Source organism: Pezoporus wallicus, unplaced genomic scaffold, assembly GCF_028554395.1.
Source record: "Pezoporus wallicus isolate ANWC-B61680 ecotype Strahan unplaced genomic scaffold, APGP_CSIRO_Pwel_v1 contig_2384, whole genome shotgun sequence".
Lineage (NCBI taxonomy): Eukaryota > Metazoa > Chordata > Aves > Psittaciformes > Psittacidae > Pezoporus > Pezoporus wallicus.
In genome coordinates, this window is record NW_026640488.1 from 248,801 (window position 1) to 272,230 (window position 23,430).

At 38.3% G+C, this 23,430-nt stretch overlaps 1 protein-coding gene across 1 annotated transcript in view; it reads right to left on the reverse strand.

Moving 5' to 3' along the window:
- TNKS (tankyrase) overlaps nt 1–23,430 on the reverse strand; it is a gene marked incomplete at its 5' end in the record, with an annotated part of 139,819 nt that overhangs the window by 83,436 nt on the left and 32,953 nt on the right. The window contains one exon of the mRNA XM_057419188.1: nt 21,288–21,383. Within this exon, the coding sequence (XP_057275171.1) occupies nt 21,288–21,383 (96 nt within the window). The remainder of the gene's footprint in view (nt 1–21,287; nt 21,384–23,430) is intronic.

Genomic DNA, 23,430 nt, shown 5'->3' on the forward strand with positions numbered 1-23,430 from the left:
ACTCTGTGACCAACTGTGTGACAACACAGGTTTTAGACTTGATGATACAGGATGTTCTCTGGGGTTCAACCTCCTCCACTTCAATTTTAAAAATGCCTTCTGTTAACCTGGTTTTCATAGGTCTGATCCTCAAACGTACAAAACCTCATTTGCTCTGCTCTGGCAGTGTAAAAGAATCCTGAAGATCAGATTCAATCACCTTTTAAGACACCAAAGTATAACAAGATGACTTTAAAGAAATTAATGAGAAATCAATTCACTCTGTATTTACTTACATCTTTTATCTTCATCTTTAAAGCTTAATTCAGCTCTTTTCCTTTTCACCTGAACTTTTCAAATTTTATATTTTCTCCACTACTAAGAAACTGCAGATGACAAAACACCTATTCTGAGTCAAAAAAAACAGTATGGTTAGAACACGCTAATGGATGCTTAACTTGAAGCATGCATGTGAGCAGCCCTGCTGACCTTGATATTCTCATGTCTAATGTGCTTTGTTGAACTGCAGCTACAAAGAACAGCTATCATATTTCCTTACTGCAAAACAACCTAAATCCTACCTTGCTCTTCAGCTCAGCCTGCATTGGAATGAATTCTGGCCAGCTGCCCTGCACTGTGCTGCCATGCTCCACTGCTAACATATACCTATTTCAATAAATGTCAGATTATCATTGCTCTCAAGGAAGACAGTAATACCTGCCTATAGCATTTCTGTATCTCTTTTTTCATTACTATGTCGCCTTTTTAGAAGGCGGAAACAAGTTTGTGTACTACTTCATTAATCTATTGTCTAACTCATGTCATTTTGCCTTTTCAGCAAGGCTGATAGAGCAGCACAAACCCCAAGAAAAAGACATGAAATCAATTGCTCTACCTGGTGCTGTTATCACAGCCAACCTTGCTTCCTAAAGTGGTTTACGCATGCATAGTATAACGGTGGGACAATACAATAATAGTAACAGTTGTTCTATCTAAGCACTCAACATTCTATTGAAACAATAAGCATCTGTGAGTACTGAATGATGAAAATCTGCACTCTTCCTGAATTGCATAGAGAGCCAAATCTTCTTCTAGTCAGACAAGCTAGGACAAGCTCTTCTTTCAACTTTCACATGATAAAGACTTGATTCTGTCAGGCAGTTTTCACTCCAAACCTCTCTAACCTCTCCTTGTTTGCCAAGCAGGGAGAGGTGTAATTCAACCCTCTGGAGACCACTGCAGGAGGAAAACAGGAAAAGGAATAAAGATTTGTTTCAGATATAACACTCTCAAAGTACACAGAAACATAGAAAGAAGCCATTCTAGAGAGAAGTATGAGCGGCAGGGAAAAGAAACAAAATGGGACAGAGTCAGAGCTGGTCCAGGACAAGAGAAAGAAGGGTTACAGACACATTTCAGTAACAAGAGAGGCATTAGGAATCCTCCAGGTGAATTAAGGTGTACAGGTATTTCCTTGGTGTGCAGCAAACCTTGCTGAATGCCTCTAGCATTCATACAAACAAAATAAAATATTAAAAATGACACCTGCAAAGACTGAAGGAATATGAGCAGTAACAGTACTGCAACCTGCAGCATACACCTGTGTTTATGCAAAAGACAAACGCCAGCAAATTAATTCATACTGATGTCATTCCTCAATTTGTTAAAAAAAAACAAACCAACAACAAAAAACAAAACAACCCACTAAACTTTGATTGCTTCAACTGTACTAAAAATAGCATGGCAGGATCAAAAGAATTGGGGACTACAAATCAGGCATTAAAGAATGAAAAGGAATGTGACTGGAAAGAGCTAATCCTTTAAAAAAAAAGTACCGTTGGCCACACATAGAAACACCTCTCCTTATTTCTGCCAAAGGCAGTGCCAATCCAAACATCTACTATAAATGTCTGGGTTAGCTCAATGACCTGGAAGAGTTTAACTAGAGGGCTGACTGTAAGGAAAGAGGCGGACAAAGGTGCCTCAAACTTCTGAACTCCAGTGTATTTACATGAGCACTTTATTCTAGATCTGGCGAGGGCTTTCAAAGCGATCTGCATTATCTTGACTTACTGCAGTTGTGTGCATGCACTGCATCATTCCTGGACTGGAGCACATGCAAGTCTTTCAGAAAATCCACAAAAGGATGCACTCCAGACCCTTACACTCTTACTTAATGTATGCCAACTGCTAGCAAGTGCTAAGTGCACAAGAGTGGACCAGACTAGAGTTACCATGAACCAAAAACCCAAACAAAGCCAAAATAACGTAACACACACACCCCCCCCCCCCATTTAATTATTGGCCAGAGAGTCAGTAAAGGCTTCTAAGGCTTTGTACTTCCCAAAGCAGGGAACTGAAACTGACTGCTGATTAAGCCTATCTGGCAACATACAAATTCAGTATACTAAAAACCTAACTTGAAAAAAGCAGATATAACAGAGGAAAAGGAAAGAAGATGAAGGGTGAAGGAACATGAATTAGGCAAAAAGGTACAGAAAATAGGTTCCAATCATGTAAATTTTGCTGCCCCCACTTCTATAATGCACTTCCCTAAGACTATGAATTCAGTTTAGTTAGAACAAAGCTACAGGCTAACAGTCAATTTTTTACTCAGGAACTTTCCCACTAGCAGTTTACATGTGTTTCCCAAGCAGAGGTATTAACAAGAAGCACCAATCTTGGATAAGCACTGCTAATGGCTATAACTAATGAAAACATAATTTACAACATTTGGTGTTTTGTCTTTGGTAGGTGGAGAAATTTTAATTTAAGAAATCTAATTGCCAAAGCACTTCACTAGCAATTACTTAACTCTATATACCTTATTTATACTGAATAGCTGTATTTTGAATAGATCTTTAACAACTCATGGCCAAGCTGAAGCATTCCAGTATTATTTGCTTTCAAAAAGTTTGGTAAATATTATTTAGACAAAGCTTGTTGGTGTGCACTTGCACCGTCTCCTCAATCTTCCACTGTTTCCACACCTGGTGACGCATTCTGGTGTGTAACTGGTACCTTATGGAAGTAAACTGGAACAAGTACTTCCTACTACGGCAATGAAGTATCCAGCCTTCAGCTGTAACCTGGGAAGAAGTTCTTTGGAGGTTTTGCAAATGAAACTTTCCAGAAACTTACAGTTTAGTCAAACTGAGGTGGACTTCCACAGACAGCCAAAGGCACAACTCTGAACCTGGCACAAACACCTGCCAAATATTAAGTTCCTGCTCCAACCATGAATATACTGAAACAATTCAACAGAAATACTTGGTTTCAGACACTGAGAAAACTACTTGGTTGTTACTTTGTTGTCACTAAATCTTTTTTACCCCTGGAACTTTTCAAAACCCAAGTGGACATGGTCCTGGGCAATCTGCTCCAGCTGATCCTGCATTGAGCAGGAGGATTGCACTAGACCATCTCCAACCTGAGAGTTTCTGCAATTCTGTGCCACCAAACCAGTTTTTAGATCTCAGGTCTCCAAACCGTAAAGTACAAAACAAAACCAAACCAAACCATAAATCCATTAATTTTGGTATTAGCTTAAACAAAATGTTACTAAATCAATCTCAGACATTTCTGGTTCTCAAGCAGTTTCATTTCTGTTAAACCCAAAGGCAAGTGACAACTAAGAAGGAAGAAAGGAGATCAAACGGTTGTTGGACTAAATCACTTCAGTGCTTCTATTTAAGCAAACTTGTCTGAACAGACCCATAGCAAATTCTGATTTAAACAGCATGACCTGACGACACTTCCTTACTTTAGTTATCAAGTAAGCAAACGAGGACAAGAGTCAAAAATCAGAAAAACAGTAAGAACACCGCAGCAACAAGAGACAGGCTCAAACAGAGAAGATATTTTTCAGAAGTGTTTCAAAGAAGTTATCTTTGTAGATCACACATTATGTTGGCATGAATCTGGTACAGCAGCCCCATGCCAAACAATGTCTTTTACATGCTCATGATGTTCTCAGAAGGACCACCCTGAGCAAGAGTTAGCTCGCCTAGGTCTGATGAAAGATCTGACTCCAGCTGCCTTGTAGCAGGAATTCAAATTGACAGGTTTGTGCAGCAAGGCTAAAATATCTACAACAAGGGGAGACAAAAAAACCTCCACCCTGTACAAATCTTCCTAGACTTAGCTTCTAAACACCTTTGGAGCAAGTTTACCAGGTGGAATACATAATGCAGAGAATCCTTTTAACACAGGGAAAAGGAGGAGTGACCTCTTGGTAAAAGTATGCCACTACATAGAAAGAAGCACAAGCTACACTGACAGAAAAGAAAACCGCAAGCAGTAGCGCCACCCACAGTCCCGTGAGCTGGACCTAGAAAAGAATTCTCTTTCAGTAGCCTTGATGGTACCTGAGGTACATCAGAGGACAATTTGCTTCTCAGGTCAAGATGGTTTCCAACACACTGGTAACTATATATTAACCAGTTCCACCTCAAGTGCAAATACATTGGTTTCTGTCTCCCACAATGCATTCTCTTCTTAGAATCATGGAATGGTTTGGGTTGGAAAGGACCTTAAGATCATCAAGATCCAAACCCCCTGCCATGGGCAGGGACACCTCACACTAAACCATGCTACCCAAGGCTCTGTCCAACCTGGCCTTGAATGCTGCCAGGGATGGAGGATTTACCACTTCCTTGGGCAACCCATTCCAGTGCCTCACCACGCTCACAGTAAATAACTTCTTCCTTATATCCAACCTGAATGTCTCCTGTTTCAGTTTGAACCCATCACCCCTTGCCCTGTCACTATGGTCCGTCCCTGATGAAGAGTCCCTCTCTAGCAGCCTTCTACGCCCCCTGCAGATATTGGAAGGTTCTGCTCTTACACCAGAAAAAGCCACAGGTGGTTCCCTCTGCCCTCTGCATCACTGCATATACCCATTATGAATGGCCCTATAGAGCCATTCGATCCCTCTCTTATTAATCCCAAAAAACAGAACAGACATGGAAAAGTCACAGTAATAAACAAGAAACTGCATTTCCTCGGGACTTCTCATGGAGAAAGAGGGAGTAGAGGAAGTAGAGGGAATTTCAGAAGCGTTCTTGTTAACTACTAAATTATTTTTCTGGCTGTGATGCCAAAAATCCAAAGATTATTAGCTAAAGTACTAGTTCTGAAGCCTCTGGAAAATGTTAAAGACTTATTAGGGCAGGAAGAATGCCACGAAATAAAATTTCTGATAAGTAGCTGCACAGTGTGACATTTTCCTTACCCATTAAACGCAGTACTTAAAATCCTCAGTTTTATTTATATTTGCTCTATACAGAGGAGTAGATGCATTACTTACGGTACAGTGTGTTATCTTAATTAGCATAAAAAATTGGTTTTAACATTATAGCAGTTTTTGTTTAGATAAGTGTTAACCACCTTCACTGCTGCAATGCCAAGTGAAAGCTAGGTATGTTTTTTAAATGCTTACCTAACTTGTAGCTGGCACTGTGAAGGAAAATGCAATAGAAATGACTAAAATTCACAGCAGTCAACTATACCAAAAATGATAGCTGCTCTTCATGCACACTAACGAGTTACTATTACATTCTGCATTTATGTCATCTTTGAGGAGTTGAAAGATCATACCTTATATAATGGCACAGTCTTTGTCCTTCATTACAGCTAAAACTCTCTAGAAAAATCTCATGAACTACTGCAGAAGTGAGATATTTAATTTTTCAAGAGTAGAATATGTTTCTTCCAAGGTCAGATATGGCTTCAGAAAACAGCAACATCACCCACATTCAGCAGTAATTTTTTTGAGGGCTCAAATCACAAATATTCAGATAAACTTTCATGTCTAACCTCTGTAGCAGCAAAGTATTTTCCAGGACAGATAACAGTGTAAAACAAAATTCAATATCCCAGTTTTAAAAGTGTTTCCAAAATAACTACATGTAAAATGTGAAAAGTTGCATGATTTTGAGCCAGAAGGTGCAGCCATTACTACACTGTCCCCAGTTATAGTAAGTTTTAATATGAAGATTGCCACTTTCACATTTAGGCTTTTTTACATTGAGAAAGAAAAGATGAAAAATTTTCTTCCCATAAGCATGAAAAAAAAAAAAAAAGAGATGACATACTGCATTCAAAATTCCATGATGGATAGAAGCAGAATGACTGACATATTCACATTATGGACCCAAGAGGTTTTCTGGTATGGGCAAAGTTAAATAACTGAGGTTAAACTCCAGATGTCTGTATTTCAAATTAGCCTGTTGGCATTGTATATATAAAACATGGTACACAGCAGACGTCAATCATTACCACAGAGGCTTATTCTGTGAGCTGAAGTTCACACCGCCTTTAACAAACTTGAGTCTCAATGTCTCCTAAAAGCAGACTTCATCTATCTAGCTTTCAAGCTGTACTGGGTGCAGCATCCAGGAGGTGCTCCTCAGGTGGCCTCTTAGAGAAAGGAGCAGGGGTTGACATATTTGCATCGGTTCATTCCCAAAAAGCCTCTTGGTTCACCATTTTGACAGCACAGAATATATTAATTCCTCTACTGGTTAATCTCATTATTCAAGACAATACAGACTTCTTTGGATTGTCAAGAGACCACCAGCTTCCTATGCTCAATGGCTCCTTTCTCTGTTTTCAGGAGCATGGAGAAGTGTTTCCTTCTACTAGAAACAGAGAATAAAGACAAAGCCAGTACTTGTAAAATGTTATTTTTCTGAAATTTCAAGATAACAGTACTGCCTAGTGATTCTAATTAAACCCTGCTACTTTGTTTTGATGAGCATATTATTTATAGCATGCACTTCATAAATCTTAGGCAAGCCCTGTATTGTTTTCTTTCAGCTTGTCAGGTCTGCCTGCCTTTTCCATGTGTCAGAAAGTAGAATGGTTTCTGGAAGGCAAAAGACACACATAATTTTTAGAGGCATCTTGTCTGGAAACAAGGTGTATCAAATAGAAATGTGAAAAGAAAAATGGAGAAGGAATGCAGGGAATAGGCTTAGGGTCCTCCTGCCACTTCTAACAAAGCTATGTCTGTGAAAATAATAAAGGCACTGCAGGGAACTGAGGAAGGTGCAGGCAGAGAGACCCGGTGACATGAACTTTGCTGTCAGTTTGCTCCTTATTTGGAGCCAAGCACTCGTATCTTCTAAGGTCTGGACTTTACTATTATGATCAAATGCTTCCAAGTTTAATTACTGTGCGTGTAACTTTTTAGTAACTACTGACTTTCAGAGAGCTTTTACAAACTGACTTAGGAGAGCTTTTAGAAACTTGCTTGAAATAAATTATAATTGAGCTGAGGTTTTAATAAGGGAAGTTTTAGCTGATTTGTGGAGGCAGATTATTACATATATGGGTCAATTAAATACCAACGCCATTTTATTTCTACTTCTGAAGTCTTCATGCAGACGTCACTGCCCTATGTTCTGTAGAGCCTAGGGCATCCCTCCCACACATCCAAGCTGTCCTAACTCTCTAAGCTACAGCTATATAAATTGCCATTTACAAAGGAATAAGCTTGGGGTTATAAAAACAATTTCCCAGTGAAATACTAAAAGGACACTGTTAAAAAAAACAGCTGGCTCACTACCATAGTCCTCTTCAACCAACAATACATCTATCGATACATGTATAAAAGGAAGGGAAATTGAAAGAGTTAACTCACAGGCTCTCTTTCACACCCTCAGTGTGTTTTGTGTTCCTTTTATCTACTTGATAAAAACAAATCAACCTCCTCACAGTTATTTTATAAAGCAGTTCTTGTCCACTGAGATAGCTTGTGCTTCTTACTACTAATTTAGGCCCTAACTCTACCACCTGCTTCTTGCATCAACCCTCAAAGATCAAACTTAGCTGACTTAATCACTGAATTTCTGCTGCCACAAGTCATCTTTCAAGCTGTTTAAAAGGACTAATATAGGCAGCAATGAAGAATATATGAGTCATGTGATCTAGTAAATTCTTAAAATTATGGGAATACTTTTATCACCCAAAGCAGCAGGATCTGTGGAATCAAACAAAGTAGCAGAGAAATAAGCTTATTATCCACAAAGAGGGAAGCCTAATCTGAAAACATTTCAGACTAATAAGGTATCAGAACACAGCCTGCTTTTGTTATAAAAAGGAAATTGTTAAGACTACAGGAATCACAACAGAGGATAAATCTTCTTTTGTCCAAGTTTGGGGCCTTTAAGGAGTTCCAAGGAGAAGTAAAATGACAACGATGTCTATATATCATAACATATCTATAACAAGTCTCAGCTACATGATCTAAATTACCACTGAAAACTATTATTCTACTCTGAACAAAAGATGTAGCTACCTTTGCAGGACAGGAACAGAAAAGCATAATAAAAAACAAAGGTTTCTGAATAGTTACTATTTATGACAGATAACAGCATGGAATGCATACATTCATACTATAGCCTGCTGGTTTTTATTTCTGGTTCTCTAAGTGTTATGACATAACTGAGTATGATTTATCCACGTATTTCCAAAGCACCAAAAGAGTTTTGCTCAATTTATTTTATAGCTTGCCAGATGTATGAAAATTTTCCATTAAGAATGCAGTATCAATTCAAAATTTTCTATGTTGGTGCAAGACCAACAACAGATTAACTATTATGTTAAAATTAGAATCTGTTCAATGCCACCAACCAAGTAAAGCACTTAATCATATAGTTTTTAAGCATAAGAACAGTCCCATTGCACTACAGGGGAAAGTTATAAAATGATTAAATGGAACTAAATTAGGTAAAAATCACAAGGAAAAACATAATTCTTTAAAATCTCTAAAGCCTACTAGAAACAAAGAGTCTTGTGAGACATGGATGGCTGAATCTTTGCTGCCAGTTTCTCTTTCATGTATGAAACAATCATAAAGAAAGACCACTGCTGATGCATTATCAAAAGCATAGATGACTTCTTACCTCTAAATGAGGTCATGTTTTTTCAAACTACCTCCAAAATGATTACACAGAGGTTTAGCACGTCTTAATATAAAGTTCATTTCTGCTGTATTATAAACTTTGAAACTTCATGACAGCCTGATACACAGCCATGTACAAATGACAAATTTAGTCTAATTTCAGAGAAAACTTCTATAGCCCCCAAAAGAGTCTCCAGACAGTACATCCACAAGAGACGGACAACAGCACGGATACATAGTAAAGTCTTTTTCCTCCCCTGAAAAGCAGTCCTGCATGCATGTTCTGCATGCAGTAAAGATAATTCAGTATAGGACCATTGTCCAAGGCTTTTTGTGCACCCATAAGTTATCAGAGGTTCCTCCTGATGCTACTCTGAAGAACCACACCCCGAAGCGGAAGAAAGCACTGCAGGAGGCAGTGGGAGAAAGCTAAAGAGGAAAGAGATTCCATGTTAATTCCAAGACTAAAGGTGTTTGAGCTGTGAGGCCCCATTTCTAAGGACAACACAGAGAGAGACATCTTCAAGCCAGGAACTATCCTGGACAGACACTCGGGAAAGGCTGACTCACAGAGACACAGCAGGTTTGAAGGACAAGTCTTGCCTTTTCATATCTGAACACAGGTCATCAGGAATAGAGCTTAAAGTCAGAAAAACTCAACCATCACATTTAAAAACATGCTCTCTACAGCCCAGAAATTTTAATTTCAATTTTTAAAGAGAAACCCCTCCCTGTGTTCCTTTGACCATGAAGACAATAAAAATATAAAATGCAAATTAATGGGGCTGCCTGCTAATTACTCTGATGGGAAATACTGCTTTGACATGCATTATTCATCTATACCCACATATTATGCTTCTCTTAAAATAATAGCATGTAGGGGGAAAAAAAATAATTCAAACAAATACCTTGCTTTATAGAATCTGGAACAGGGCTTTATTTCTCTACTCACAAGACAGACACTACAGCCACTGCCCTCAATTCACCCACAGTAACCAGGAGCAGAACAGCACACCCAGCAAGACCTTCGCTGGAATGGTCTCCTTCTTCACTCCAGAGATAGTGAACACTGCAGACCTACTTCAGCAAGCAACACTTAAACGCCTGAATAAACCCCAACTTAACCTCAGGTCTTTCCTGTATCATAGCTAGAGTGACTCAGCATCTAGCAGGATCAAACCCTAAGGACATATGCAAGAGGAAATTAGCAATTTCCATTTAAATGCTAATACTTACTCTTCCCAGTGAAAATTGAAGTATAACAAGCGCTCTCTTGTCACACAGAAACAGCCATGATTGTTACTTAATGCTCACAACAAATAGTTAGAAAGCATGAAATGAAGCTAATAAATCTTCTGCTGAGCCTGACAGTTTCAACAAACAAAAGTTCTCAAAGTTCTCAAAAAACAGTTCAGTCTGATTTTCTTCATCTTAAACTAAACTTCCCACGTTCTTCAGTCACAGATCCATCTACTGGCACCACACACTTAAACTAAAAACTGAAACACCCAGCTACTTGAACAAATTTAAGACTCTTTTTTTTTTTTTTTTTAGCTCTACCTAAGCAATCTAAAATACGTCTGTGCCCCCAGCATAAAACAAGCTTTCTCAAACTATAATTTCACAGAATGAAAAAGCCTATGTAAAATACAACCAAGCAATACAGTTCCATTTCAATCTTATACACAGTATTTCTCTTTAAGTAGAGATATATGCACCAAGCCTCCACGTTCAGACTCCAAACAGTGCTATAGCCAACTCTAGAGGGACATCTAGAATATTTCTAGAAAGAAAACAGTCTCTTATAAGCTCAAACTATTCTTTGCAACCCATTCAATAAAGAAGAGGTCATAGATGTTTATTTCAGGTTACCTCCCCTGCCTTTCTGTCTTCAATTTACCATCCCTTTAACGGAAGTCAGGTGGATGGCCTCAGTGTCTGGACACCAGGCTTGTGTTAAGGCATCTCAGATGACATCACATCAGACCTGTGGCACTTGGCCTGTCAATACAGGACAGTCGAAGTGATGGAGTAAATTACATGATACTAAATATAAGCTTAAAACTCCTCATTCATCTCTGGACAGTTTCGTACAGTACAACAAAAAACTAACCCATGGCCACATGAAAAGGAAACTTCATTTTAGCTTGCTGAATCAGATCACCTCATCAAATAAGTCAGGTCAATTCCATTTCCATTATATATTTCTACAATTATAAAAGTCCCCTGTGTCCTGAAATTAATTTTGAAAGGCTGCAAGGTAGGTGGTTTAAGCTTAGAAGCACATGAAAGGAAAACAAGTTACATCCAAGAAATTCAACTCTTTTCAATATACTAATTGTAGACACCGCTAGTAGCAATGCTGATAGCTGCTAGGAAACTAAAAGTTACTTAACAGCTATGATTTAAAGACTAATTTCCATTGTAACTGCCAAATTTGAATCCTGCAGGCTGTAATTCTTCTTGCTTAGCTCAATATAATTTTAAAAATTATACTAGAAGAATTGCACCACATCTACAAGACAAAGAGTTTGTGCTGTCCACAAAACTCACACATAATTTTGAGCAAAACACAGAACCTCTTCTAACCTCTTTGGGAAGAAACTTTTATGCCCAGTTATTTCACAGTAGAAGCTTGAAATGTGACAGAACACTTAGGTCATCTAAAAGAAGAAATGCCTAGTATGGCCAATTTGTCTGAACTGTAGGCTGCTGAAGACTGCAGCTTGGATTAGACAGGTCGGGGCAAAGCAAGAAGATACCTTGGCTAATGGGGGACAGGAACAAAGGAGAAGGATGGGCAAAGTCAGAAAAAGCTGATACTACAGGGGTCTATTTATATTAAAACACATTCACCTTCAATAGCTGGTTGACTTCCTGTGCTCACTAAACTCACCTTGTATTTATGTGCATTCTGCTATGATCGTATCACACTTTGCCTCCCACAAGATCCCTGACTCACGCTCTGCATTCAGTATATGAATAAGGACAGCACAACAAACAATCTTATCTGCAGGACAAGTGCTTTATTTACTGCATAAATGGGAAAGCACATATAACTATTAGAAGCAGCAAAGGCAGAAGCAGAGTCCAATCAGCATCTCCATTCAGTATCCTAGGATGCAATGGGATACCAAACACACATGCTGTGCTTCAAACCTTGTTAGGAGAACAGCAGCATCAGCAAAAGTCTAAGACAAAACCTGGGGCATGGAAATTTCAAAGAGCTGCAAATAAGCCCACAGAGGACTGTCACAACCTTAAGAATAAATTGTCTGATTTAAGAAAGAATTTTCAAACGTATTATTAAAAATGGATTTCCTACTATACAACAGCAATCACAATCTTCAATTCTAGGTTAACGAAGCCACAGGGACTTGAGAACTATCACAACAGTTTTCAAAGAAATAAAAGTTACACAAGCAATAAGTGAAGAGATTTTAAAATACAATTTGTACAAAAATTCTTTTAGACATTTAATGCTTCATAAGGAAACAATGGAAGCAAAATGGAATTTTATTTCTCCTTTCTAAACATTGCCCTAAAAGCACCGGATCATTTACATTAGCAAAATGTAACTCAGGAACCCAAGCCCCTTTAAATTTCAGGAGTACTAAGTACGTTTTAAAAGTTTTATCCTCGAACTTAAGTCACAGCTTGCATACGTGTAAGAAAACTAAAGAGGGAAAACAAGCTTCTGATCCAGCCAGGTGCTCTGGGCTGTATAGAACTGAGGATGCACCCTGAGCCCCTTACTCATCAAGTTAGGAGCACTTCTCAGCTGGCCAGAATAAGCCCACTCTCACAAGAGCAAAATTGGTGTAGAAGCTCTGTACAGAAAAAGCTCTCAACACAACCACATGCTCAGAGCTTTTCTCAGAGCCAAACCAAGAGCTTTTGTAAGTACTGACACTTTCAACTCTTCCTCACTTTAAAAGAACTGGAAAAAACCTTTCTGTAGGCTAACATATCCCCTCCCAATCAGAACAATTTATGGATTTACTTTTAGCAGTATTATTAAATTTGGTATACATGTATAGCAAATCTTCCTTAAATGTGTACATTCAAGTCTGACAAAGCTTCTTACAAGAAGACCTCTGTTGAGCAAGTGTTTGCAAGTAGGGCATGAGAACCATGCTTCTTACTGAGATTATTCCAGTACGACCTTTGAAGTCACATGCATCTGGCTAGGCTAGTTATTTTTAAAGAATCAAATTCTTTAAAGTACAATAATTCCACAGTTTGCACTCTTCTTCAAACTCAAAAAGAACTCCTGCGGAAATAAAGGATGGAAAAATAAGAAGTGGGTTGCACAGAAGAGGGTGACTGAAAAGCTGCAACAATTAACAATATGAAACATAATATCTACATGCTATTCAAATGATTTTGATATCTGAGCATTTATTTAATACTCTCATATGAGTTATTTTGCTAGCTCAAGAAAATAAGAACAAAAGTCATACCAGAAACTGTGGTCTACATAGGTGAGGGGAGGAAGAGGAGAATGGGATGTAGAGTCAGGAGGCTAGACAGACAGAGAAGCTGAACTGATCATGGATTCTGGATGAAGAATTGAGAAGACAACCAGGATTAGGAGCTGGGACACATACATACACACACCCCAAATATAAAAACAAGAACAACCTAAAAAAAACCAAAATCAACAAAACACCTCTCCAAAACCCCCCAAAATATAACAAAGAAAAAAAAACCCACCCCCATAAAAAACCCATCACAAACCTACAGGTCTAGTGAGAGGCAGAGTAAGGGATGGAGATCTCAAGTAAGGGGTGCACATACGCATGCATGCACGCATGTTAGCAGGAAGCAGGGACCAAGATAAATTTAAGAAGGACAAGACTGGGTTCTGAAACTGGGACCCCAAGTTAGACAGCACTGGGCATGAGCTGGTGTTACCAGGTCTAGAAAAAATAGGGAAAACAGCCTATTTCTTCTACCAGACACTACCTTCTATACACTGCCTCCTTTAGGGAGGCAGAGAAGTAAACACATGACTGACTTCAAACCTACATTCTTTATAGAGGATGCAATGAATCTCAGTTGCTAGCAGAGATGAAACAGAAAAGCAAACCACCCACTGTTCTTCTGCATGCCAGAATAACACTCCAGACCATGCAGAAATGTTGGTCAGAATCAAGAAGATCCTGTTTCCAAAGGAAATATTTAGCTGCCTTAACCATATATGCAACCTTTTTCTTCCCTGTCTTGCAACATTCACTCTTGCTTTCAACTTTTGCAGCAAATGAAGCAGGAGCCATACGGACAATACTGTACTTCACTCAGCAGTCTTGATTCCTCCCCAGTGCACAGCCATCAGTCCTGATGAATGAGGCAGTGGGGAACAGTAAGCAATCTTGTAAGCAGAGTCTGTGTACTAATATGCACATAAAAAGATAAAAGTCAGATGATCTGCTTCTCCCACTTCCTACTCAATATATTTTCCTTAACATTAACATTCATTCAGATTCATCTGTTCAGCCTGGAAAAAACAGTCTTAAATGTTTTGTCTACACATTCAGAGACCCCACAGATTTCACAGTTGTGAATGCCTTTAAAAATTTAAACATGGCTTTGCTTTCAGAAGAAAACAGTCCAAATATGAAAGGCTGCTCTTGAAGTTACAGTACAAGAGATAAAAGCAACGAGAGCTTTTTCTTGCTGGAATAATCCAGCAAGCTAAAAATTTTTGTCTTGCTTACAGACTAGATTACACATTAAAATCAAAGAGAATACAGAAAAGCTACATTAAAATAGTTACAACAGCAACATGGCTATCCTACTTATAAACAGAACTAATAAATGAGAAGTTACCTCATCTAACATTCTCCATCTACTCATTCCTTGCCACTCAAAACCCTAGCTTACTATTGCATGCAGTATACAGTGTTAAAAGGTCATTTTGATACAATAATCCAGAAAAATTCTCCACAGATCATGGGAAAATGTAACAGAGATCAAATATCTGGTCTCAAGACTGGCAGAAATAGCTATCAATAACCAGAAATGCACAGAATTGGCTTGAAAAAAATAACCAGCCACCAAACCATCAAAACCCCCTGAACAAAAAAAAAAACACAAACCCCAACAACATCCAAAAAACCAAATTTTAAACTTAACAACAAACAGAATTATCTAATCAACATTTAGAGAAGAAAAATTTTCTGTAAAGACTGGTCAGTGCTCAAGGCAAAGAAACAAAAAGATGGTGAGTGCTCTGAAGCGCTATAGAAATAGAACTGCTTCTTACACATTTCTGCAATTATTTTTCCTAAGGCAGCACGGTAAATACATTTTGGGCTCTTTACTTACAAGGTTTAGAGATCTTATTTGTTATTCTGTCCATTTGAATAACAACAAATCTTAGGGAGAAAAGCTTCTTTTGAGTTTGATATTGTTAAATTGCAGCATGTAGCATAGGCTAAGTAAATTTGTGTACATCAGGTTTTTGAAAGCTTTCAAAACATCCAAAACTCTATACAATAGCAGAGCTGAGAATCAGAGAACTAAAAAACTGCATTTAGGTGCTTCGTGAAAGCTTTGAAAGGATAATTTGTTCCTTTGACAAGTTAAGACTTTGATTCCATTCAAAGAGCTCTTATTAAATATTCCTAAATGGAAATCATGGTAAAAATGAAAGGTGAAAGAGTGAAAAACCTGGCAAAGGGGATAGTGTTAATCAAACCCAGGCTTTTCATGAAAGCACTAATCTGGAATCCCACAGTGCCAAGGAAACGTCATCTGATCTAGACACAGCCATATTCCAAACAAGCCAATTCAAGTCAACACAACTAAGAGGACGACAGCACTCATCTCTAAAATAGAGAGCAGGGTGAAAGAGAGAAGCTCTTGTTATCCTAAAATTAAGCCCCATGAAACAAGAGCATCCAGAGCTAAACTTACACTAGGAAGAAATCCAAGCACATTAAGTCCAGTCTTACTTCAGTCCCTGGTAAAATTATGAAACAAATCCTCTTGGGGGCTACCACAACTCAAATGAAGCAGGCAACTGGGAAGAGCAAGCACAGATTCACCAAGGGGAAACTGTGCTTGACAGATCAAACCTGATCAATCTGATCATCTCCTACAACCAAGTAACATGCTCGGTTGATGTGAGGTGAGCAGTGGACATTGTCTACCTGGATTTCTCCAAGGCTTGATGCAGTTTCCCACAGCCTCCTCCAGACTAGGAGATTAAAGAAGCTACAATCATAGAATCAGAACCAAAGTACTCCCAAGGATCAGACACTTAAAACCATGAGTAACTCGTTCCATTTATGATAAAACACATTAGAACATGTTAAATAATCTATCACATTGAAGGAAGCATTTAAATTATTCAATTACCAGCAAAAAACTGAAGAAATTAGGAAGACCCAAGAAAAACTGAGGGAATGGGCAATAAAATGGGTAGACCAAAGGAGTACTGACAAATTAAAACAATAAACATTGCATGCATAATATAAATCATCTGGAATTATACTGGAATCTGAGCCACAAGCTTAAGAACTCAGAATTCCTTTGGAGGCTCCCATAAAGCATTTAGCTCTTCTGCAGTCACAGAGGTAATATAAAAGTAAACTTGGCCTGAAAAAAACTTGGAATTAAAAAATGCCATGAAGGCTATTAAATCATCACTACAGAAGTCAACTGGATGTTATACCAGAGCAAAGTGGCTCACATCAAGATATGCTATACTGAAATAAAAATGCAGTGCTGGAAAGAGGAAGGAGTATCAGTCACACTGGCCACTGACGTGCAACACTGAATGCGCATACATTCAATGCACAAACGAGTGCTGGAAAAGGTCATCCATGGCCCAAACCATTCTAGTGGCACCCGCCCTCCTTACAACTAAAATGCTTCTCCTTTTGCACTGGTATTTACTATACTGTTTCTTAAAGACAGAAGCTACACCTTGTTCAAATGCCATACTGATGAGCACACTATGTAACAATAAGATCAATAAAAGGAAAGGGAAAGGAGGCTGGCACCTTTCAAAGTGAAGTGTCTGTGTCTATCTGGAATACCTTTAAAATCTTAAAGAGTATCTGAAAGAAAATAGCACCAACCCAGAAGGAAAGAGTTTGGGATTTGAGACTGTCAAGCTATAAAGGTACCACAGCAAAAATAAAATCAATACAAACTAAAATAGTTTCTTATCTTCTAATTTTAAAATGGATGAGTTGTACCTACGATCCATTTTGTCTAACATTCAGTTAGCTTTCTGAAGTGAAATATCAGATTTTTCCCCTCCCTGAAGGCAAGTTCTGCCTAGACGGCAGTTCACTTAAAAAAATTTGCACAAATATATTGTATTTTTATATACATAATTGACATTTATATGTGCAAATATATGTTTATATATTATTTTATATATTTATACATTATATACATTTATATGTGCAAATATATATTATAAATAAATGCAATAAACAGATTCCCCAAAATTATTGTTCCCCCAAAATTAAAAAGTTGACATGACAAATAGATGAAAACATGAATCCTCATTAACACCTCTAGTAACCTGAACTCAGCTGTACTCCCACTCATGTGAAGCTGTCCTTCACATCCAAAAAACAGAAGTGAGAAATGCTCAGTAGACCTAAGCAGTTTGTAAAGGACATAATTTCCATGGTAAGTAGGGAGATCATAGTCTTGTTTAATTTTGAAAATTCATTCTATTAACAAACAAGACATTATTTCATACCCAAGAAATCATCTTCAATCTGGAGACGCAGCGGTTTCAAAACTTTTTTGTAATCCTTGAAACCAACCTTGCAAAACAGTGGCATGGAGGAGTCAAGAACAGATTATCCAAAGTGCCTTCAGCTCCTGCTAACAGCTTTGAAAACCTCTCAAGTACAAAGAACACCATTCATGTAGAGAAAGCATTTTGAAACAGCAGATGATATGGGGAAGTGGCAAAAAAGCATCACTGTGTGAAAAATCAAATAAATCATTCGCATAAATCATTAACAATATTGTTGGCTCTTTATATACTGCACAGGAAAAATATAAAAGGATATTAATGTTTAAAGAGGCAATACGCAGGGTAAGAGAATAATGAAGACTGATATGACTTGTAGCACAAAAGCTCCCAAAGGCCCTGTTCTGGATGGGAGTCCCATAGTGCTATGAATGGCAACAAAGATGAGTCCTGATCTCAGAAACCACACACCCAGAGGCAATTAAGCTAAAATAAAATTGACCAGGATATTAATCTGATGTAACAGCTCTGAATTTCAGATGCGGTGTGTTTTTGGAGTCTGTACTACCACTTCAGCCTAGAGAAAGAGGGGATTACAATTGTTTTCTGATAACCTGATTCTAAAACAGCAACAGATGCTAAGAAAGAAGAAACAAAAAATATTCACCCCCTTCCATCATGAAGGGCTTGGGTCACACAAATGCTGCTTATCCTGCAGAAGGTGAAAAAAAAAAAAAAAAACAACCCAAAAGCCTGCTTTCCTATTTAAGCACGAAAAAGCAGATTCCCAGTTATAGAACTTTTTTTTTTTTTTTTTTTAAGAATCTGGATCTGGGTGTTTAATTTCTATAAAATTCACTTTAATCTACAAGGAAATTTTCAAAGTCTGTTTCCGTCAAAATATTAGCCTTTGATTTGCATTAGGTATCCGTTATAAAATGCGCATTTTAAGAGAACATCGTAAGGAAATGGCTGGAAGTCATCCCAGAAACTACTGCATTATATATCCTCTCTGTAATTCAGGTGAAAAAGATACTATACGTTATTCTGGATTGGGAGACAGAAAAGAACAAATCATTGTAGATTCAGCATCCAGAAATGCTTTTTATGCAGCAGGAATGTCCCTTTTAAAACATGTACCAAATTCTTCATCAAACTGAAAAGGTTTAATGAATTACCAACAAGTCTTCTGATCACTTTTGCTAAGCTGGAGGTCAAAGAGAGACTATAATCACAGTTCATTTTCAAAGTGATTAACATCATCACATGAATTTATGCAAATAATTGGTAAAAAAAGTAGTAAGAGGAACCTTGTTCTCCAACAATCAATACATTAGCGATATGGAAAAGTCTATTACGGTCATAGACACTGATAGAAAAAGGAAGCCAAAATAACATCACCAGAACAGCCTTGACACGCATGCCATTTAATGATGCAAATACAGTAACAATTACAGATTGTGCTTTCAGGATCACTCCACTTTTAAAAGATCCCAATGTTAGCATTTCTAAAATCCCACCATTCAACATTAAATACTGAAAACTAAGTTAATACATCCCACTCATCCTTAATCCAGTAATACCTTTAAGTTTCAATGCACCTAATTGCAAAGCATTGCTGTAGCTAAAGATTATTCCAAGACAGATAGATACTAAGAAATCCCTTAAGCCCCCTTCTTCAAGAGGAATGAAGCAAGACGTCAAGTTAACAACATATGGAAAATTAATGCGAAAGTAGCAGTCTAACATAGATACTAGAAAGCAGGGTAACATCCAGAAAAATTCAGCTCTTAATAGAAAGCTTCCATTTAAATGGCATTCAGTGTCAGCTTTTTCAGTTGTGCATCACACGGCAGCTACAGCCTGATTCAAACCCTGTTTACACAGCTTGGAGCTCAGGTGCACAGCATAGAGGAAGCTCAGTGTAGCCAAGAGCCACCTTGAGGACAAAGCTGATAAAACCAAAGCTGATTTTCTTGCTAGAAAGAATGAAAACATACAAAATTTACATCTTTTAATGAACAATAAAACACCCAAATAGCAGCAAAAGTGGCTTTGTGCTTGTATGTTTATACGTACAACCTGGTAATATCCATTGGCTGCAGAAGCTTGCAGTCACTGTATGCTCACATGAGGCATGAGGGGTGAGGTCAGAGACATAGGGTGCTTGCTGCACTTGACAGGACACTGTGAAGAGGGCTGCTTCTAATCCATCTCCACTTGCTGGCTGTGACACATTGCCCTCCCTATTGCCTAAGGCACAAGGTGGTGATCTAGTATCCAGAGAACTCAGGGGAGCCACAGTGAAATCACTACCACAGACCTAAAGTCTTCTACTATCCTCTGAATTTGACCTTTAAGCATAGCCTGAAGAGCAGCTCAAAGCATAGAACCCCTAAATGTATACCAAGTTCCCACAACTAAATGCCAAATACTTATTAACACCTTTGAGGTACCCTGACTCCCTGGTTCTCTTTCCATCCTCAACATCTGTACAACCGTACCCATTAGCAGCCAAAAGTCAGATTAAACTGCTTAGCACAGCTAACATTAGTGTTAACACTGTAGGAATGCGTTTAAATTTGACACCGAGTAATTAAACTAAATCATATGTATTTAAGTGCTCTGCTCCAGAGGCACTCTCAGATCACTGCAGAGATGTAGAAAATTATGTATAACAGTCAGCACACTGAAGAGAAGATAAGGAAATTTTCCTGACAAAGTCAAGGGAGCTGGTGTACTCTGAACATTGTCTGAAGAAGGAATATGGGTGTTGCATAGCACATAACCGATAAATTAAGCCATCAATAAAAAGAGAGGGAGAATGGGGGAAAATAAAGGCAAAAAGAAAAATAGCTATTTCTTCAAATGAAACTCAGATGCTGAACCCTTTCTATAAATGTAATTGTATGCATTTTAAAATACAAGAATACTTTGTTCTAAACATTTTTTCCTAGATGTCAAAATCAGCACAGAGGGCTATGTATTACTTGATACAGATTTGACAGGCTACTATATTATGCTTTTAATGCTTACTGGTATGCTACAACAGTTAACCTATTAAAAAACCAAAGCTGTGTAAAAATAAAGTTATATCCGTAGACTATTTCCATGAAAGGTTTTTTTTGGCAGCTAATAACCCCTATAAATGAAAAAATTGGTGGGTGAGAGAATTCTACCTAAAATAACTAATTAGGAAGAGGAAGGAAAGGGTAGCATGTGAATATGCAGCAAAATATTGATCTCTGATAACTGGTAGCAGGTTGTCTTTCAGATCACAAGTACTTTTATAGTTACACAAACGTCCTTGCTTGCTTAACAGTGAAGGTCTTAAAACAACTGACCTGATTTTTATCCCCTTTTCTTTGCAGGGATTGGGGGCTCCTATTCAATATGTCTCTTGGGCAAAATTATGAAGAAAACACGCCGCAGAAACAAAGTGAAGACTGAATGATGTTATAACAGAAAAATACACCATTAGCATAAGTAGAATAAGCAAACCTACAGCAGCACAGCACATTAACGACAGTTACATCAATATGAAATCTGCTAAAAGACAGTTTTAAAATGCTCTTATACCACAGAAAATCCAGACAGCTTTTACAATACTGAACTTGTACAACACACAAAATGAACTACAGGTAACATTGCTGAGAGATGTATGCAGCTTACCCGTGAGTACAGCTTTTGCTGAAGGGTCTGCCAGATCCAGCGCAGATTTCCCGTCGGTGTTCCGAATGTTTGGATCAGCTCCGTGCTGCAGCAGCACTGTGCAGGGAAAGCAGAAACAGTATCTTACCTCAGGTATGCACAGATTATTTACTGTTAATTGTCTCCTCGGCATGATGTAGGCATAAACACACATTGCACAGTTTTCTTTATGTTTTCCTTCCTTTTTTTTTTTTTTTCCCCTTTCTCTTTTTTCTCTCCCTTTTTCGTTAAGCACTGCAGCAAAGGATCGTAGCAAAGGCTAAGTTGGCAAGTTAAGGTATAGTAAGATCACATGACTTTGCATGATAAACATGAACCCTGAATCTCTTGCAGTACTCAGTTTTGGGTTCCTCCTGACAGCTTTCTGGGAAGCTGTGCATTCACTGACTACCCCCAGCAAGTCTGCTGTGTAACCTGCTCCTGCCTTTACTACCACTACTGCTGCTTGTTACCACTCCTGTTCCTTTTTGTGCCAAATATCCCAAGTCACCCCGCCTCTGTAAATCAGTAACACTCCAGCCTTTCAGTGGCTCATCACTCACACAGAAAATCTTAACCACACTATTCCAGCTCGCTTTCAAGAAGTGTAACAAATAGGGTAAGATGTGTAGCCTAGTACCCTGCAGTCTGGATATTCAGAGGCTATTATTCTGACTGGTATTTCTTTTCCCTGCTAAGCTTATTAACACATAAAAACTCAAGTACATAAAAATACTTAGCATGCAATATGCAACCATATGGCTAGGAAGGCATTGATACAGCAAATTACCATCTAGAAAAGCTCATTAAAAAAGGAAAACACTATTTCACCTGTAAATGCTTTTGACAAGAAACAACCTAACAGCAATGCAAACCTGACTGCCCACCCACCTCAAGATTAAGACATTTTCTACAGAATTGGACAACAAAGCCCACAGCAAAATCAGAGGTCTGACAAAAAGACCTCCATTCCCCCAGTGTTGTGCAAAATAAGCACAATGTATTACAAGTTCAGAGCAATAACAATTTGCACAAGTATGAATAACAGGACAGTGTACAGAGGTGTAGAGACTCAATGTCAAGGAGACAAAATCCAGCAGATGTTTATGCTCATATGACCATGTCTGTTGAGATACAGCTGGACTGAAGGCATCAAGACAAATATACTTGCCAACACTTTTTGTAACTAAGGGTGCAGAAACACTTGAAAGACAGGTTTCTCCAGGGAACAACAACTATCTAATCCAAACCAAAAGTAATTACCAATATTATATTACATATATCATTTTAACCAGCAAAAGGCTTTCCAAAAATATTTTTTTTCTACATTAAAATTTTAACCGGTAATTTACTCAAACCTCTTTTCTTTTACAATTCTGACTTTAAATGTTTTTAACATTGCCAAATTTCATATATTTTAACTTGCAGGGCACTACGTTACACGGAAGTCTGGTGCTTTAATGAAGTAAATTCACTTATTTTGTGCTTTAACAAGAAGGTGCAATCCTCCCCTGTTTTTGAAAGAAGATCCAAGGAGGCAGATTGGGCTTCTCCTAGGAGGTTTATTTTTGGTAGTGTTCCCCCCATGTCAAAATCAAGAGAACAAAATGGAAAAATAAAATAGAATAAACCAGCTAGCACGTGCTCACAGAAACTTGTTAAGACCTGGCACCCATGCTTCTGAAGATGCCATCTGTGCCATACATGCTACCACCCCCTTAGAGATCTTACTCAGGGACAGGTTTGACTCCGAGCCAGCCTCACAAGCCAGTCAGGCGCCCTCCAGCAGGAAGTGAACAGGACTTTCTGCAGACTATTTTTTAAACACAGTAGGTAGTACAGAAAGTCTGGAGAGAGGAGAGACACACTCGCCATGCCCTCTTTATCCTCCTGGACCCTGCTAGTAAGTTTATACTCCATGGGAAGCCATTTGTCCCAAATGGCATCAGAGTAAGAGTAAGACTCTAAGTGAGGGAACCAGCAAGTGTCTATCAAGAGAAAGCAGGCAATACAAAGTGGTGAGACAGTATGCACTGGATAAGAAGACAATGAAGGATTCACATGGCAAAAAGCCTGAGGCAGTGAGCTAGGGCAGAAAACTGAACAAGATGCAGCAGGGAAGAGA